Source organism: Gavialis gangeticus, unplaced genomic scaffold, assembly GCF_001723915.1.
Source record: "Gavialis gangeticus isolate Ggan-Ray unplaced genomic scaffold, GavGan_comp1, whole genome shotgun sequence".
Taxonomy (NCBI): domain Eukaryota; kingdom Metazoa; phylum Chordata; order Crocodylia; family Gavialidae; genus Gavialis; species Gavialis gangeticus.
In genome coordinates this window covers 454,698-473,641 of record NW_017729031.1, presented here as the reverse complement: position 1 = coordinate 473,641, position 18,944 = coordinate 454,698, and the positions used below count along the sequence as shown (strand labels likewise).

The following is an 18,944-nucleotide window of genomic DNA, read 5'->3' as shown; positions in this document are numbered from 1 at the left end:
TTAGTCATAACCTATTTATTTGATATATTCTCTCATTAAAAATATTTTTCTGCATACTAAAATGGGAAATAAAACAGTATTAGCACTAGACCCCTTGCTACCATGATACAAAAAAGCTAGTTAAAACTATTTGATTCTTTCCTTTAAAAATATTTTATTCAAGATATAGTCTGTATGTAGAGACATGTAGTTATCTGTGTTAATCTGAAGTCAAGTAGAAGGGAGGGTAGATGTTCACTTTACAGCATAACTAAAGTATGTATGTGTGTGTAAATCTATACCCAACTATCTGTCATTGATCCATCCATCCATCTACATATATCACAAGCTTTCATGAGACGCAGCTCACTTCATCAGATGCTGTGATGGTCTGTGTGCAGCTACTGTTCTTATGCTTAAGGAACTACTCTCAAATCAAGTAGTGAATATACAAATTAGAAATTTTTATCCTAAAAGTGACATACACTGTAAACATGCATAACTTTATACAATCAACTCCCCAATTTTGCAAGCACACAAGCATATAATTAACTTCATGTAGGTAAATATTCCTAATGACATTCACAGGATGATTTATATATCTGCTATTAAGAAAACTGGTAAAATGTTTGCAGGATCAGAGCTTTAGGATCTTTTTTTCACTTCCTTAGTCAAAATATCTTTAACTTTAACTGGAATGTTTATAAAGCAGGGCAGCAGGCTTGGATCTTAAGAGAGGAAATAGTTCAAACATAAGATTTATTACTTTGCCATTATACTTTCTTTTTTCAAGCCATTTATCATGAGTACAGAAATAATTCTAAGAACAAACAACAAATTGAGAATAGATTTTTTTTTCCATGGTTAGGTTGCCAAGTTAAATCTGGTTTCATAATAAATTATGGTAATTTAAGGGGTAGCCTGTATCAACTTGTGGAATTGGGGTGGAAGGTTGCTTGGAATTTCTTTCATTTGTTATAACAATTAATGGACTAATTATTAACTTTAACAAGACAGATAAAATGGACATGGAATCATTTTCATAAGGAAAGAATGCCGTGGACTGTAGGAAATAAAAATATTTCTATGTCAGTTGTTTATTCTACTTACCTTTACATCAGCAAAACTGACACACTCTAGTTACATGGCAGTTTCATTTTTATTCAAGTCTAATACGAATCTTCAGTTCAAAATGTCTTTAAATTAAAATCATTAGCTAAGTATTACCCCATGGTTATGCATACATACTCCAGGAAATGAAGCAAGTCCCCTACTTCTGTCATATCTAGATCTGTATTGGGCCAATCAATCTTCTCAAGTTCACCCTTGGTGTGGAAGGAAAAGGGAGCCACTTCAAAACCACCTTGTAGATAAGCAGCCCATGTAAATGAGCTTTCCAGACCTATCCTGAGCAGCCCTTAACAAATGTTATCTTTATCTCCTTCATGACAACTCTACAAGGATTCCTCCAGCCCCAGGGCAGAACACAGAGAAAGTGAAATTCACACTTCTGCTGGACAGCACAAGAACTGTATCATTTAAGTCCCACCAGTATGGAGGTCTTCAGTGGTGCAAAGCAGCACTGGGAACACTTTACACAGGAGCAAACCAACAGAAGGTTCCTTTTACAGCAGGTTGCTCCAAACTCCCACCTCCTTTTGCCTTGAGATGAGAGAACACCCCACTATAACAAGCAGGAATTCACTTATGACTCAGTCCAGTGTATAAATCTATTCAATGCCTTTTTCAAAGGAAGCAAAAACTGTGGTTTTAAACAGGTGCTTTTTTTGCCTCCTTGCTGCTGATTCGCCAAGGGGCCCTGGCAGCCCTGCTGCTTGCTGCTGACTGGAAGGGAAGGAAAAATGGTGCTATGTTTAAAACTGTGTTTTTCACTTCCCTGTTGATCAGGAACAAGCCGCAAGTGGGACTACTCCACCAATCAGCAGTGTGGGAAATCGGGGAGCACACAGGGGACCCTGCAAGATTAAAGAAGCTGAAGCGCAGCCCACTTCTGCCATGAATCTGGTAGGGCTCTAACAATAAAGGAGGAGGTGGCTCAGAGCACGGCACTTGACTGAGTGCAAAGCAATTGCAAAAGAAATCGGAACTTGTGGTACAGGTGATATATTTTATTAGACCAACTGGATATTTGCAAAAAAAAATTCTTTTGCAATAGCCAAGCCACATCAAAACCTAGTCTCTGGAATAACATTTGACCCAGTATTACAGTATATTTAGGATTATATGGTTTATGCAATCATAATATCTAGGCATGATCTGTACTTGAATTAGGCCCTTACTTGGAAGGTGGAACTTTCATTCATATCACAGTACCAATTTAGAGCAAAATAGCAGATGGAGACTACTCCATACTGCATAATGCTACCATTGCATAGCATAGAAGGAACAGAAGTAGGAACCGCAGTTTCATGGAAAATTAGGGCTGGAAGAGACCTCAGGAGGTCATCTAGTTCAACCCCTGCTCAAAACAAGAGCATCTCCAACTAAATTGTCCCAGCCAAGGTTTTATCTAGCAGGATCTTAAAAACCTACAAGGATGGAGATTCCACAACCTCTCTGTGTAATCTTTTCCAGTGCTTTGCTACCCTCCTAGTGAGAAAGTTGTTCCTAATATCTAATACCTAATATCTAACTTAAACTTCCCTTGCTGCAACTTGAAACCATTGCTCCTTGTTCAGGCATCTACCACCACTGAGAACAGTCTAGCTCCATCTTCTTTGGAACCACCCTTCAGGTAGTTGAAGGCTGCTATTAAATCCCCTCTCAGTCTTCTCTTCTCCAAACTAAATAAGGCCAGGTCCCTCAGCCTCTTCTCAGAAGTCATCTGCCTCAGTCCCAGAATCATTTTTGTTGCCCTCCTCTGGACTCTCTCCAATTTGTCTGCATCCCTTCTGTAGTCAGGGGCCCAGAATTGAACACAGTACTCCAGATGTGGCCTCACCAGTGCTGAATAGAGGGGAAGAATCACTTCCCTTGATCTGCTGGCAACACTCCTACCAGTGCATCCCAGTATGCTGTTAGCCTTCTTTTGAAGCAAGGGCATACTGTTGGCTCATATTCAGCGTTCTACCCACTGTAACCCCCATGTCCTTTTCTGCAGATCTGCTGCCCAGCCAGTAGCAGTGCATGGGATTCTTCCGTCCTAAGTGCAGGACTCTGCACTTGTCCTTATTGAACCTCATGAGATTTATTTTGGCCCAATCCTCTGATTTGTCTAGGTGACACTGAATCCTAACCCTACCCTCCAGCAAATCTACTACTTCCTAAGCTTGGTGTCATCTGAAAGCTTGCTGAGGGTGCATTCCATCCCATTTTCCAGGTTGCTGATGAAGATATTGAACAAAACCAGACCCAGGACCAACCCCTGGTGCACTCCACTTGATATTGGCTACCAATTGAACATTGAGCCATTGATTACTATCCTCTGAGCCTGATGCTCCAGCCAGTTTTCTATCCACCTTACAGTCTATTCATTCAACCCATACTTTCTTAGCTTTCTTGTGAGAATGTTGTGGGATACCATATCAAAAGGTATACCGTGTCCACTGCTCTTCCCACATTCAAAGAGCCAGTCTTCTCATCAGAGAAAGCAAATCAGGTTGGTCAGGCATCACTTGCCCTTGGTGAATCCATGCTGACTATTCCCAATCACCTTCTCCTACTCCATGTGCTTAGAAAAGGATTCAGCAAGGATTTGCTCCATGATTTTTCCAGGGACTGAGGTGAGGCTGACCAAATCTGTAGTTCTTCAGATCCTCCATCTTCTGTTTCTTAAAGATGGGCACTATATTTGCCCTTTTCCAATCATCTGGAACCTCTCCTAAATGCTGCAAGTTTTCAAAGACAACAGCCAGCGGCTCTACAATCACATCAGCCAACTCCTTCAGTACCTTTGGGAGCACCACATGTGGCCCCATGGACTTCCACACATCCAGCTTTTCTAAATAGTCCCTAACCTGTTCTTTCACCACTTTGGCTGATCATCTTCTCAAACTGGGCTGCCAGGTCTGGGAGCTGACCCTGCCTGTGAAGACTGAGGTAAAAATGGCATTGAGTACTTCAGCCTTTTCTGCAACATTTGTTACTAGGTTGCCCCCCCACACACACACACACTTTCCCTGATTTTCCTCTTGCTGCTGACATACTTGTAGAAACCTTTCTTGTTACCCTTCATATCCCTTGCTATCTGTCCCTTGATAGCTGAAGATAGAAGTCTTCATGTATCCCTATTTCAGAATTATTTCCTTACTTGACTCTAAAGATGATATAGCATACATAATTTTGTGTGCACAGCACACTTTTTGTTCCAAGGAACCTCAGAACATTTTTTTTTTTTTACAAACCTAGTTAATGTACAAACTACACATACAGATCACATTACCCAGAACTGAAAAAAAACTTTTATACTTGAAATTGCAAGGGAACATTAATAGAGTATAATAATGAGGGGTACAATCACCCCAGATACAGATTTCAAAAAATGATTATTCCAAGCTAAACTTAAAATGTAAGTAATGCAAGAAAAAAGCAACTCTAAAACAATGCTGAGAGGTTTGTCAGTACTGGTTCAGAAGAAATGCTTCCCAAATCAAACAATCAAATATGGTTATGTTTATTTGTGAGGGTTCAGAATGCAGAGTATCCTTTAAAGGCTTGTTTGAGTAAGAAACACAAAGATGGGAAGACCACAGCTTTAAAAAAAGGACAAAAAACCTTTTACTCTACTATGAGAAAAATAAAAGTCTTTCTTGTAACGGCAATAGGTAGCATACTTCAAAGTCTTTGCTCAAGGGATTATTCAGAACAGAGGGATTTACCATAAAATAAAATCTCTGAGAGATGCAGGAGATATTTCTCCTTGATAATATCATGAACTTCAAATACTTGGATACATCATGCTAAAGTGCTTTAGGCTTGAATCTTCTTAGTCTGCAAAAACTGGCAGAAACTACATTATAGTTAGAATCTCTATGGAGAGATGCTCCATTTCTGGGTCTTAGCTGTTTTTCTGAAAAAATGAGAATTCAGGATATAGTCTCTGTTGCACTGATAACCCCAACCTTGAACTGTTTCACAGAGAGCCCCTCTACACATGCAGGTAAAGACCCAATGGGATCTAATGCATGAGCCACACAATTGCAACTCCTGCCATGCCACATGCATGGCAGGAGGTGCAACGGCAGGAGGCATGGCATGCATGGCAGGAGGCACAACTGTGGAATTGTGTATTAGAACCCACTGCACCTTATCACTGGTGCAGGGGGACCCTAGGACCACAATCCCAAGCTCCCCCTGCACTGGCTCCCATGACTGCAAGCTCCACAGCTGACGGTAGAGGTAGCATTCTTCTCAAACTGAATTGAGGTTTCTACGAAGTTGACAGATAGGGTTTGTTTCACAAGTACATATGAACTTGGTGCAGTTTAAGGGAACTGAAGTATGAATAGCCTTAACAGCTTCCTCGTATGAACCTAAGCCATAGCCACAAGGGTACTAGCCAGCTAAATGCCTGAACAGTGCCCATTAAATTCAATGGAAACATATCCATTGACTTCATTGGGCTTTGGATTGGGCCTTTAAGTAAGGACTGCCGGTATCTGTCCAATCCACTTTAGTCAATGAGTAAAGCTTATTATTTTACCTAGTAAAATATTCTGAGTTCCTTCTAATACAAACCTGATACTTATTTGAGCTAAATACTGAAGAAAATTTAAATTCTGCAGTTGTTTAGACAGTGGTCTCTGGTAACTACAGGTAATTTTGGCTCAAACTCTGCAGAACTGAAAGCATAGCAACAGTTCTACTGAATTTGATGCCCTTGTTCTCATAATAAGCAATGGTCACTAGAAAACTGTGCAATAAACCAAGTTTAAGCAAATTAGTCTACTGCAATACTTGAGTTGTTTAAATTAAAAAGCACTTTTTAATTTAAATAGAAAAGTCTACAAATTGAAAAGAGCAACAATCCTAAAATAAAAGCAACGTCAAAATGTTTACACAAATATGAAACCAATTGCCGGAAATTCTGCACTGAGAAATTTATATCCACATTTTTTAAATATTATAAAGGAGCTTTTGAAAGTCAAAATGATCTTTCTTACACTTAATTATACTTTCTACTTGCTTAAGAAGATGAAACAATTTTTACTGCGGCTGCAATATTAGTAGCTGCTTAGTTTTGTACCATGCCGTTGTGCATCACACTGACTGCTCTCAGTGACCTACAGAATTGTCAAAAACATATTTTCCAGTTGCTATGTAACCACCTTTTTCCTTTGCAAAGTTAAAAGGTGATATCTGGTATTGTTGCAGCACAACTGTCTTGAATCTGTGTTTTCAAGAAGTTTTCAGCTCTAATCCAACTTATTAAATAACCAGGTAATTTGAGCAAACCTGCCTACCAGCTCCTCAGACTAGGCACTCTGGGGTCTGGAGAGCAGGCAAGGAGCAATGGGCAGCTGCTCCTGCCTTCTTCTCCAAGTCTATGGGAAGGGTGAAAGCAGTTCCCCCTTGCACCTCCCTCCAGACTGGTCTTGGGAAGGCACATGAGCTTTTCCCTGCCAGGGACCAGGAGGAGGCATGAAGGGATGGCGCCATGTGCCTTCCCCAGTGAGGGTGACCCTGGTTTTGGAAAGGCATGGGGAGCATTTCCCTGCTGCTCAACTCCTCCTGACCCCTGGCAGGTGTCAGGGACTGAGACTGGGACTGAGATAGACTATTTTTCTCCTGCAACTGCCATTTTTGTTCCAGGAGAAATTGTGTGAATGCCTGCATGCTTGTGGTTTCTACTGTGAGAACTGCAATCCTCCATAGCCAAAGTTGGAGAAGCCCAAGACTGGAATAAGAAAAATGTTTTCATTTTGAATATTTATCTTAGAAAATCTGCTCAGCTTATGTCCAACCTTATGCCTTGTACTAACCAGCATGATTAGTGTCTGGCTCTTATAAAACTACTAGCCAACTGCCCATCAACCATGATGGGAAGGGGGACGGGCAGGAACGAAGCACTGCCACCCACCACCCCATGCCACCACTGCCTCCCAGGAGCAGGGGGAAGCTTGCCCCACCATCCCCCTCTGCCAGCACCCTGCGCTGTCGCCACCTCCAGTGCCACTGGTCTGGCCCCCCCAGCCCTACTCCTCGCCCCCCCCACTCCGTCCCTACCATCCCTGCCATCACGGTGGGGCTCCACACTCAGATTGGTTGTTTCAGAGTGATCCAAGACCGTTATGGACAAATAGGCAGACGAACTAAGCTCTTTATTATATAAGATTATATACAAAATTTGTCCTGGTGGGCACTTGTACACGTGATGAAAATTGGACATTTTTCCAGTTTAATTGCGTCATACTGTACACACAGGTGGGCTGCTAACGGTCAGGTGCTCCCCTAGCTCGAGCTCAGGGAATAGCTGTATCAGGCTGGGTGCTGCCTGCGAGCTGGGACAGCAACCACCTACTAGCAGCCCACCAGGGTGGCCCCACCACCATGGAAGGAAGGTCTGAAAATAATTAATTTAAAACTATTATTGGCTAGGAGATTACATTTTTATCTTTACATAAAACAGTAGGTTAAAAACTAGTCAATGATTTTTAGGTTTGGTTTTTTTTTGCTGTCAGGCCATGCAGCCCCTGAGCTGCAGAGGAGGCTGGTCATTTCCTCCGTGGTGGTGGCAACCCCCAAGGCAGCTCGGGTAGAGTGTGAGCTGCGCAGGTACTGCCCCAGTTGCAGGCAGCACCTACCGGATCCAACTCTTTCCAAGACCATGAAGAGAGCAGTGCCTGGAAGGCTTCTAGACCACGGGCTCACAGAAGACTTGGATCTGGCGAGGGCAGCACCTATGCAGCTAGCACCCCGCCCAGGCAGCCCCAGGGGGAACCACCATCGTGGAGGAAAGGATGGGGGTCCCCCACAGCTCATGCAGGCAGGCTCCGCTGAGGGGGGAAAAAAAGCAGTGAGGGGCTTGATCCTCTCTTTCTCCATGAAGAGAGGGGCTTTTTCCAGTGAGGGGCTTGATCCTCCTCTCCTGCAGCCAGGGGGTGAACTACCAATAAGCCCTGAGCTGCAGGGCGCCCCAGACCTTCCCTCCACAGTGGTGGCACCCACTGGCTAGCAACCCACCCAGGCAGCCCCGCAGGGTGCCACCACCATGGAGGGAAGGACCAGGGCCCTCTGCACCCCAGGAGCCGCTTGGCCCACCAGCAGCTTGTACTCCTGACCGTGGGAGACATGGGGAGTCTCCGTGAAAAAAGAAGAGGATCAGACCCCTTACTGTTTTTTTTTTCTCTTCAGCAGAGCCTAGTGGTGAGAGCTTCCATAACAGTGACAGAAACCCCTAAATTGAAACGGTGGGTTTTTAATCATCACAATTAAAAACTCACTGTTTCAATTTAAGGGACTAAATCCCGGTCACGTTGACAAGCAGCCAATTAGAGGAGAATCATATTTGGCAGGAAATGCTTGGGACTCTGCTATGGCCCACACACAGCTATCATAAAATAGCTTGTGGGTCAGGAAGCACATTAATTCAAGTCACTGCAATGCCTGCTGCTTTAGAAAGGAGATAGCAGCCAAAAATATTAAAAAGAAACTTCACACTTTTTCCAGAGGTAAATACTCACTTCTGCTTTTTTACGTGCTTCCATGGCTTTCATAAGCATCATATGTTGCCTTCTCCTTTCTCGTTCCTATTAAAGCAGATAAAATTAGAACAAGACTCAAATACAGTTTAAGTATCAATTTTTTCTAAAAGCTCAGTACAACAAGTTTAGCATTAATAGACAAGTCACAGTAAATACTAAATATAGGACAAGAATGGCCAAGTTTGTGCATGTTTTAGTTCAGGTTTAGAAAGCAAATACAAGAACAATCAAAAGCAAAAAGGTAAAGCAATGAACATGGAGACAGTGTAAAACAGAAGCATACAAATTTACTTATGGTCAGTTGTGATGCTCCTTCATAAGCTGGCAGAACAAAAAAGCATAATGGTTGGCTGGAACAGGTCAGTTACCCTACATCTGCTATTATAAAACTTGCAATCTTAATGAATAGCCAATTAAACAGAAGGCTGTATTCCTGATCATTTAAAATATTGCAAAATGTGATTTTTTAAAATGATTTAGCTTCCTATTTTGTATAAGAAAAATCTTGCTTGCAAATTCAATGAATTAATATGCTGAGTTTTTGGTCTTGAGACCAGTTTTAATTAAACTAGCCATGGTTCATATACAACATGAATAAAGTAGGGTATTCCTATTTACTGATGCCTATCCTTAAATGTAAAGCCACAAAAGCTGCACCCAGGCATATGCTGATACATTTAATTTCAATATGAACTACAGTAGTATAGAAGAAAATAAATATGTCCTTTCTACCTAACTTTAAAAGCTCTAAAATTAAATCCTGGCTCCACTGAATCAATGGGAGTTTATTTTCTTCAATGATGCTAGGAACACATTTCATTTCACTTTCATATTAAAATACTGTGCATGTATTAAAAACTAATGTGCTCAACACTGAACAAACATAAGGAAGATATGTTCCTGATGTAGTATTCTAATCCAAAATAATAGTAAAAACTTTCAGCTGATCCCAAAAAATGGGACAAGACGTGGAAAATTTTATATAGTTACCTAATAAAAAGGTAAAGTGGAAATTTTTCATAAGCTCAATCCTGATTTTAGTTAACAGTCCACCTTATATTGTGACATCAGTAATGGAGATTTCCAGTCAACAGCCTCAGTTATAGATTGCCATAGATTGTTCAATTTATAAACATTTGAGACAAGTCTTACTTGTTTTCTTTAATAGACAAGACAAGCAGATGTATGCAATGCACTGTGCTGTAAAGCCATGCAGCAGTATGTAATATGACAGCAGCCAGTGCTACATTTTATGCATTGCTATGACAACCATATCACAACCAAATCACAATGCGGTGTTAGATGTACAAAAATAAACATACCCATACCATATCTAGTCTATGCCTCTCCAACTCCTGGTAGAAAGAGTTGGCACAACATTATGAAACAGAAATCACAAAGTCATAAAACCACTTTATAATCCCCAAAAAGACCCCAATACCAAAGCAAGGCAATAAACCATAAGATGAAAGAAAAATTTGTGCAGGAATCAAAATCAGCAATTTAAAAAGAAGATATTTTGAAGATATTTTCCCCCAGTAGTTTAAACAGTAGTTAATAAAAACAGCATTTGCTACTATTCTGACAATAGTGTATATACCGACCTGATGTTTCAGAAGAACAGCTTGCTGCCTTCGCATCTCCTTCTCCTTAAACATGAAAACAAAAAAGCACTTAAAAACTTACAAACATTACTTAGAAATAAGATGCAAAGTTCATATAATGTTACACCCTAAATGTCTGGGTTCTCAGGTTTTCTTTGCTCCATTTTTTCATAAACTGTACATCACATAGCACCAGTTTATGACTGCAAATCTACTGAATTGAGGATCAGGACATGACAAGAAAACTTGGCAGCTCTGAGAGTATATGGTTTTAAATATATCAAGTTTTTCAGTGTTAAATGACTAAAATAGCAACAGGTAGCAACTGACTTCCTCATAGTATGCATAAAACAGAAAAGAAGCTGTGGACAATGGCATCTCATACAGGGTCTGGCAAGCATTTCTAGAGCTGCTCAAACCTAGCATCAGCTAAGCCTAACTTCTGGTAACAACACTTAAAATATAAAACATATTTATACAGACAGACAGACAGACAGACAGACAGACAGACAGACAGACAGACAGACAGACAGACAGACAGACACTGTGCATTGTATTTATTTGTATTATGTTATTAGTATTATTTTAGAGTCCTATCAGAGTCTGCTGAATTTACTCTTCCCACATTATTTGATAAGCATAAGGCACAATAACAGTTTTTATTTTTTGAAAATAAAAACTCTGATGCTCATCTAAACTAACCTTTATTCGTTTCTCGGCCTCCAATAATTTGGCATTTGCCGCTTCTTCCTTCTTTTTCTTTTTTGCCTGTGCATGCAAAACAGGTCTCAAGGTCATGCAACAGCACCACTACAACTTGAAAATCATCTCAGACTAGAAATAAAGCTACATGCCTCACAAAGTGCAAAACAATATCACATCTTATGTAGACATTATAACAGATTTCTTCCCCAGTACATTTTGCATCACCAATAATTTAATGATTTATTCACTTTTTTACCCAAATCAAACCAGAATAGTGAAGCACTTTCAAAATTTGCTCCACTTGCATATTTAAAACCAAGAAACATAAGTATCTAAAAATAATTAATTTAAAGCTATTATTGGCTAGGAGATTAAATTTTTATCTTTACATAAAACAGTAGGTTAAAAACTAGTCAATGATTTACCAGGTTTTTAAAATTTAAAATACATATTTGATGCAATTTAAAATGTGCAATTAAAGCCAATAAGGAATGCTCAACAACATGTTATGCAAATAATATTCCTACTCATTTAATTTATAACAGTATCAATAATAGAATAAGACAACTGAGATCAAAAAGAAATCTGTTGTCAGACAGATCAGAAACAGAGATCTGAAACAGAAATCTTAAATAGAAAATCCTTTAATTTAGTTGTACATGACATGGGTACATTCTATGAAACAACCATCTGCAATATGAATGCTTATGTTGTTTTTTTTAAACAGACCATGCACATATATCATAAAGATCAGACTCATGCTATTCAATGTCAGCGTCACACCTTTTCCTACAACTCTTCATACAATCAAGTTAAATATTTTCTTTCTTGCCACTATAATTTATCTTCTAAAACCATAGTGCTTGTAATCCATACCCACAGTCAGGAACTAATTTCACAAAAAGCAGATTTCCATACTATTTTGCAACCTGATCTTACAACCATGCATTTGTTTAACTTTAAGTATAAGTACTAATTTTGTAGGCACTGTTCTTATCAGTTAAGCATACATGTAAGGTATTTGCATGGCAGGGGCCATATTTTCATCTATAGTTATTTTTAAAAGTTGTATAGTGAGGCAGGATAACATTTGAATCAAGACTGTGGAATTTGTAAGTAGAACCTGTTATAATCAAATAATGGCAACCATGCAGATAAAACAGCAATAAAAAACAGCATTCCTGAAGAGTATGAAAAAATATACTTAATTTATTGTTTCTACCTCTAAAATTTGCTGAGCTCGAAGTTCTTTTTCCATTCTGATTTGTTGAATTCTCTTAATTTTCTCCTGAAAATATGAAAAATCATTTAACTTTTTCAAACCATGTCAACAAAGGAGTAAAAAAGAGATTATTTTTATATAGAAAAATAAAGAAAAGATCTCCAGTTATTTACAGAAAGACAGATCTATACATTTCCTTTCATTTTCCAATCAATTCAATTGTGTGTAAGATTAAAAGTGTTAATGCAATGTTCTCTATTAATTTATGTCATGGATTTCTGAATGCACTGAAAGCTGAAGCCATAAGTCGATGTTTAGGCAGTCACCATTTTTTAATGCTAACTTTGTAAAAAGGTATAAAACTGATGACAATACAAATGAGTAACAAAGGCAAGATCCTGGCTCATTTGTGGTTAGCCTACCTAGCTGAAATACTTAAAAAAAGAAAGTGCCCTGATGTGGTCCGTTTCTGCCAGGAATTTGGAAAGCTCTGAAATCCTCATTGTTTTCTACTGTTCATTGCCTAATTCTAACAGCCATTTCTCAGCCTTCACCAATCACACTATTTGGGTTATAGAGTAAAGCCCCTCTGGGAATACTGTGCGGCCAGAACTATTTGCATAAGTCAGCCAGTAGTTAGCCTAGACACATCTGCTCTGGCTGGAATATGCACAGTTAAGTACTGTATACTTTTATTCCCATTAAGCCTTGAAATAGCAAGTAGTCATTGGCTTGGATGGTCTACTTGTAGTTTTCAGCAAGTAGGTTCTAGAATAGAACTGGGGGGGGCAGCTGTAATAAAGTAATTTGACTAAGCACCAGGACTGAGAAGTGTTTAGCAATGATGAAAAACCAACACAAGATTAGCTTCCAGGAGCTGCTTTCTTGGGTCTTTAAACTTGCTGCTGTCTACCTTCCCAGTTCCCCAGGTATACCACTTGTTAATCTGTGATCCTAGCTTGCCATAAACCTCCCTTCCCCATCTGCATAACCAGGGCTTTCCAGGCACCCACTAAGGCAGCAGCCCAGACCAAACAGGGGTCCACTGTGGCAAACATTAAGGGTTCTCTTAGGGCCCATGGCATATGCTCATCTAAAGGCACCATAGAATCTGATCCCAACAATGGGTCCTGCTCTGCCCCACATGTCATATCAGGATCCTGAGCTCCACCTGCACTAGCAAGTAAAAAGCTGGGTGCTTGTAGGTCCAAGCTCTACAATCAACTGATTGCTGGTGCCAACCCCAGACTTCACTGGGGCCACTTTGAAACCCCAGTGTGGTCCCAGGCCAAAGCAGAAAATCTGCTGATGGTCCACGCCAGCCCTGGACTTGCTACACATCCTATTTAAGCTGCCATACAAACCAACCATAAAAATGGTCTATATTAGATATGGAAGACTTTTATAGCTGGTTTCCTATTTGATGGCACCTTAAATTGGGTGTACATGTACCACCCTTGTCATTTATCCATGATTAACACATGAATCACAGCATAATTGCAACATGTAGAGGGGGCCTGTCAGACGGGGTCAACACTTTATTAGGAGCTAGCAGCTCCATTTCTAAAGTAGCTTATCTGTAATGTCCTCCCTTTTTCCTGGCCTTCTGCCCAATATCTTATTCATTTAATATCTACACAGTAATCAAAGTGGCAAGAGACAGCAAGACATGTAAAGCAAGCTGACTGAAGAGTGGAGGACTTCACTACATATGCCAGACTGAAGCTCTCTGTACACATCTAGCTCATGAGCTGCTGGAAGTTCCTGGGAATCATAATTTTGCCTCTAAAATGTTACAACAGCCAAATTCATCATAATCTCCCCATTAACTTCCAACATACAAAAACACCTACAGGTCAGGTACAGACATTACACTTTTATCATTATAAGTAACTAGAAATCAGTCTATACCCATAACAGAACACAAGTTCAGCGCACAAAACTGGTCTATACCCGTAACACAACGGAAGTTCAACACACATAGACTGGTTTAAAAATGGTGGAACCTGATCTAAGATTTGCACCCCTACCAAAGGGTGAATGTGTGTTCTGTTCTCTACCGATCTAAATTTAACTAAACAGCTTAAAATGCAAAACAGTTTTGTGCCCAGCCTTGCAATGTTGAACACAATGGCTGACAGGAGGCAACTGAGGTAATGGAAGGAAAGATTACATGCAATCAGGTGCTCTGAAATGGGCCTGGAACCCCAGGAGGACCTTCCAAGAGGGGCAGAATGAAATTGGCCAACAAGGCAATGCCTGAATTGCCTGTGCATGCAAAGTGGAAGATCAAAAACAAACATGATCAGAAGCAGTTACTCAAACGACATGAATATAAGTAAGTGCAGACTAGGGAGCACATGCTTGTTTGCCTACTCCTTGGTGAGACCTATATGAAGGAAGACCTCACTAAAGCAATGGAAAGAACAGCTTGTGAACAATTACAGAAAAATATCTACTTTATGACAAAGACATGCCAAGAAGAAGAACCGATTTAAACTACACTTACAGAAAACCAGGTAACAGATCAGTTCCGCCTTAGGCTTTTTGAATGTCTGTACCTAGCTACAATGTACATCATGAAATCCACATGAACCTAGTTCTCACTTTAAAAAACTGAAGTTAAAGTTTACAGACTGTACCATTTTATTTAGTAGGGGAAAAGAGTGTAATTAATAGTGATGCCATAGCTAAAGCTAAAGCTAAAAACAAGAGAAGAAATCTCTCCCATTAGAACTCTGGAAGTTCTGGTGAAACACAACTACACAAGGAATGTGTTATCAAGGGCCTTAACTTTCCAAATTTACCATCAGAATGTGCTGTGTACATGGCTGAACAGTTAGGACTGACATGCAATCACACAGCCAGCTAAGGTGAAGGCTGAAGCATGCCCAAGTACAACACTCATGCCAAGGCCTCTGAGATGACTCTTCTCTCCTCCACAACTAAGATCAGGAACAGGCAGCTGCCAAAATCCATTATGATGTGGTGGCAACTTCTAGACCAGTATAAACAGTATTGAAGCCTAGTAAATCTTAATATTTTCAAAGTTACAGCTTTAATTGCAAAGGCAGACTCGGATTGATTGGATCCCCCACACCAAGCCCCCTCCCCAGAAAATTTAAGACAACCTGTCCTCACAGTGGCAATAAAAACACATTTGGTTAATTACTGTATGAATTAAATACATGTGGTTGGTTTTGATATTTGTGTTTCAAATAGGTGAATTATTTTTTACATTTTCATTGATGTTTTTAATCCCTTAAGATACCATTTATATGCCAAAATAATAATATCTGGTTTTCTCATATTATTTTTTATTTCTAGATAGTAAAATGATAAGATCACACATTATTTCATCCCCACTAATGGTTCCCTGAGGCAAAAAACAAATAGAAACATATTTGGGTTTATTTGCTTTCCTATGGAACCTGAATGTATGGAGTGTGAAGATTCTATAAATAACATAGACATTTGTCCCTTAAATAACGCACGTTTGCAGTATGCTGAGCATTATTCAAGTACAAGCTCCATTTTTTAAAAACAATTGAGCTACAAAAGTAATTAAAATACAATACACTATTTTAACTAAGATCTACAGGGCAGGAATTTTCTTGCTGTTTTTTCATATAAATCACAGAAAATTAGGGTTAGAAGGGACCTCTGGAGGTCATCTAGTACAGCCTCCTGCTCAAAGCAAGACCATTCCTAACTACTGTAGATCACCCCAGCCAAAGTTTGTCTACCTGGGCTTTGAAAACCACCAAGGACAGAGATTCCAGAGTCTCTCTGGGTAACCTGTTCCAGTGTTTTACTACCCTCCTAGTGAGAAAATTCTCCATAATAGTTAACCTAAACTTCTCTTGCTGAAACTTGAGACCACTGCTCCTTCTTCTGTCATCTGCCACCACTAAGAACAGTTTAGCTCTATCAACCATCCTTCAGGTAGCTGAAGGCTGCTATTAAATCCCCTCTCAGTCTTCTCTTTTCTATACTAAATAAGTTCCCTTAGCCTCTTCTTAGAAGTCATATGCCCCTGCCCCAGAACCATTTTTGTTGCCCTCCTCTGGACCCTCTCCAATTTGTCCACCTCCTTTCTGAACACAGTACTCCAGATGTGGCCTTACCAGTGCTGAATAGAGGGGAACAATCAACTTCCCTTGACCTGCTGGCAACACTCCTACCAGTGCAACCCAGTATGCTATTAGCCTTCTTTGCAACAAGGACACACTGTTGGCTCATATTCAGCTTATTGTCCACTATAACCCCTAGGTCCTTCTCTGCAGATCTGCTGCCCAGCCAGTCAGCCCCCAGTCTGTACTGGTGCATGGGATTGGTCTATCTTAAGTGTAGGACATTGCACTTGTCCTTGTTGAATTTTATGAGATTTCTTCTGGCCCGATCCTCTGATGTGCCTGGGTGACTGAATCCTAGCCCTGCCCTCCAATGTATCTACTGCATATCTACAGCACACCGTAGTCCTGCCCCCCAGCTTGGTGTCAGCTACAAACTTGTTGAGGGTGCACGTTATGCCATCTTCCAGCTCATTGATGAAGATATTGAACAAAACCAGCCCCAGGACTGACTCCTCGGTCACTCCACTTAATACCGGCTGCCAGGAAGACATAGAAACATTGATTACTACTTTCTGAGCCTGATATTCCAGCCAGTTTTCTATCCACCTTACGGTCCATTCATCCAGCCCATACTTCTTCCTTTGCTTGCCTGCAGGACTGTTGTGGGAGATCATATCAAAAACCTTGCTAAAATCAAGGTATACTACATCCACTGGTCTCTGCGCATCCACAGAGCCTGTCATTTCATCATGGAAGGCAGGCAATCAAGTTGGTCAGGCATGACTCGCCCTTGGTGAATCCATGCTGACTGTTCCTAATCACCTTCTTCTCCTCCAAGTGCTTAGAAATGGATTCCTTGAAGATCTGCTCCATGATTTTTCCAGGGACTGAGATGAGGCTGACTGGTCTGCAGTTTCCAGGGACTGAGATGAGGCTGACTGGTCTGTAGAAAAGGGATCCTCCCTTTTCCCTTTCTTAAATATAGGCACTACGTTTGCCCTTTTCCAATCATGCAGGATAACGGCCAGTGGCTCTGCAATCTCATAACCCAACTCGCTCAGCACCCTCAGGTGCATTCCATCCAGTTTTTGTTTCTACAAAACCTTTCACAACAAGGTTTGAATCCATGATTAGGGTTCTTGGGTGCCATTGCAATATAAATAACAAATTTCTTTCATGCATCAATTGTGACTGCAGAAGAAACCGCTACCAACTTCCACAGTCTGAGATTACAATGAATATATGATATCATTCACTAAACAAATTAGCCCTGTTCAGAGGTTTGGTGAAGCCTCTGTAAAAAGCTGCAAATTATTTTGCCACAAAAAAGTTCCTCCCAAGTTAAGTATGATTTTTGGTACAGTAGATGCCTAAATCAGCCTTGTATTCCTTGGTCTCTGTACACAATAATATTGAGAACTTACTTGGATAATTGCTCACATTTATTTATTAATTTGAAAAAGTATCATAAATATAATTGAAAGAAAAAGGACAAATACATATATAAGGCCTCTTTAAAATTTTAGTAAAGCTCTCTATCAGAAAAATCAAGACAGGAAATTTAAATTATAAACATCATTTGTTGTTATAAATGGACATAATTCAACCCAAGTCAATACAATTACATCCATCTACAGCAACAGGGAATTTAACCCTTTTATTGAAAGTTTGGAAAATGAAAATCAAGGGAAGACTTGTATTATCAGACAACACATGGTTTTAGATCTCTGTAGAAAATGTTGCATAGAAATAGAAGAAATGTAGAGAATGATAGAAAGGTTTATTTTTGGGAAACATTGTTTCCAATTTTAGATATACATTTGTTAAAATATTGAAAAACTTCCATCCATAAATAGCTTAATTTATGAAGAGTCAAATATAAAAAAAATATTCAAAGTATTCTGTCTGGTTAAGACATTTGTTATAACAATATTTAACAACGTTTGTGTATTTTAAAAGTAGACAATGTCTAATTTAATTAACTGATATACAATTATTTTGAGCTAAAAACCATTGGCAATTGGCTTCCTCTCTTGTAATGCTAGCAAAGGTATACCAGTATTAACAATAACATACCTGCTTATGTGATTTCTTTTCACACGCTGAAGATGAACATTTCACTGTAACCTAAGGGGCAATCTATGTAATTCTGATTCACATGAGTAAGCACTTACTTATACATGCAGTACCCAATGAAGTCAATAAGGCCACTCATGAGATGTGTTCACGTTATGTTCAAAAAGTGTACAATCTAGGTTTGCAAAGCAATATAGAAAGTACATCCTTTTTAGTTACATATTTTAGAAATTCAAATATTAAATACACATGCCACGTAATCTAGCAGATAAATTTAACATGGAGTTCAAATGAAAATCACTGGATTTATAGAGCTTAACTAACAAACACAAAAATTGTACCTGCTGTTTCATTATCTTTATCTGTTCTTTTTGCTTTCGCTTTTCTTCAGCAGCCATAATAGCTAAGAGCAAAAATAAATAAATAATTGTCAGCAGGAACAGACTGAAGACCAGTAATGCAATATCGATAATTTTAAAGCTTATCTGCAAGTCCACACAATCTCTTAGAGGTCTGATACTTACCCTGCTGTTTTTTTGCTTCTTTGGCAGCTCGAGCCTGTTCTTGCTTCTGAAGTTTTCTCAAAAGCTTTATTTGTGCTGCTTGCCTAGCTATCTCT

General features: G+C 39.6%; 1 protein-coding gene across 16 annotated transcripts in view; it reads right to left on the bottom strand.

Annotated features, from left to right (window-relative positions):
- BAZ2B (bromodomain adjacent to zinc finger domain 2B) overlaps nucleotides 1-18,944 on the bottom strand; it is a 327,194-nt gene that overhangs the window by 69,357 nt on the left and 238,893 nt on the right. For 9 of the 16 annotated variants that reach the window (XM_019522327.1, XM_019522336.1, XM_019522329.1 and 6 more), the window contains 7 exons: nucleotides 18,850-18,942; nucleotides 18,667-18,728; nucleotides 12,174-12,239; nucleotides 10,949-11,014; nucleotides 10,247-10,291; nucleotides 9,965-9,997; nucleotides 8,622-8,687 (listed from right to left, as the gene is read on the bottom strand). In XM_019522327.1, coding sequence (XP_019377872.1) covers nucleotides 8,622-8,687; nucleotides 9,965-9,997; nucleotides 10,247-10,291; nucleotides 10,949-11,014; nucleotides 12,174-12,239; nucleotides 18,667-18,728; nucleotides 18,850-18,942 — 431 coding nt within the window. The remainder of the gene's footprint in view (nucleotides 1-8,621; nucleotides 8,688-9,964; nucleotides 9,998-10,246; nucleotides 10,292-10,948; nucleotides 11,015-12,173; nucleotides 12,240-18,666; nucleotides 18,729-18,849; nucleotides 18,943-18,944) is intronic. The other 7 variants (XM_019522330.1, XM_019522341.1, XM_019522340.1 and 4 more) reach the window with 2 other exon arrangements.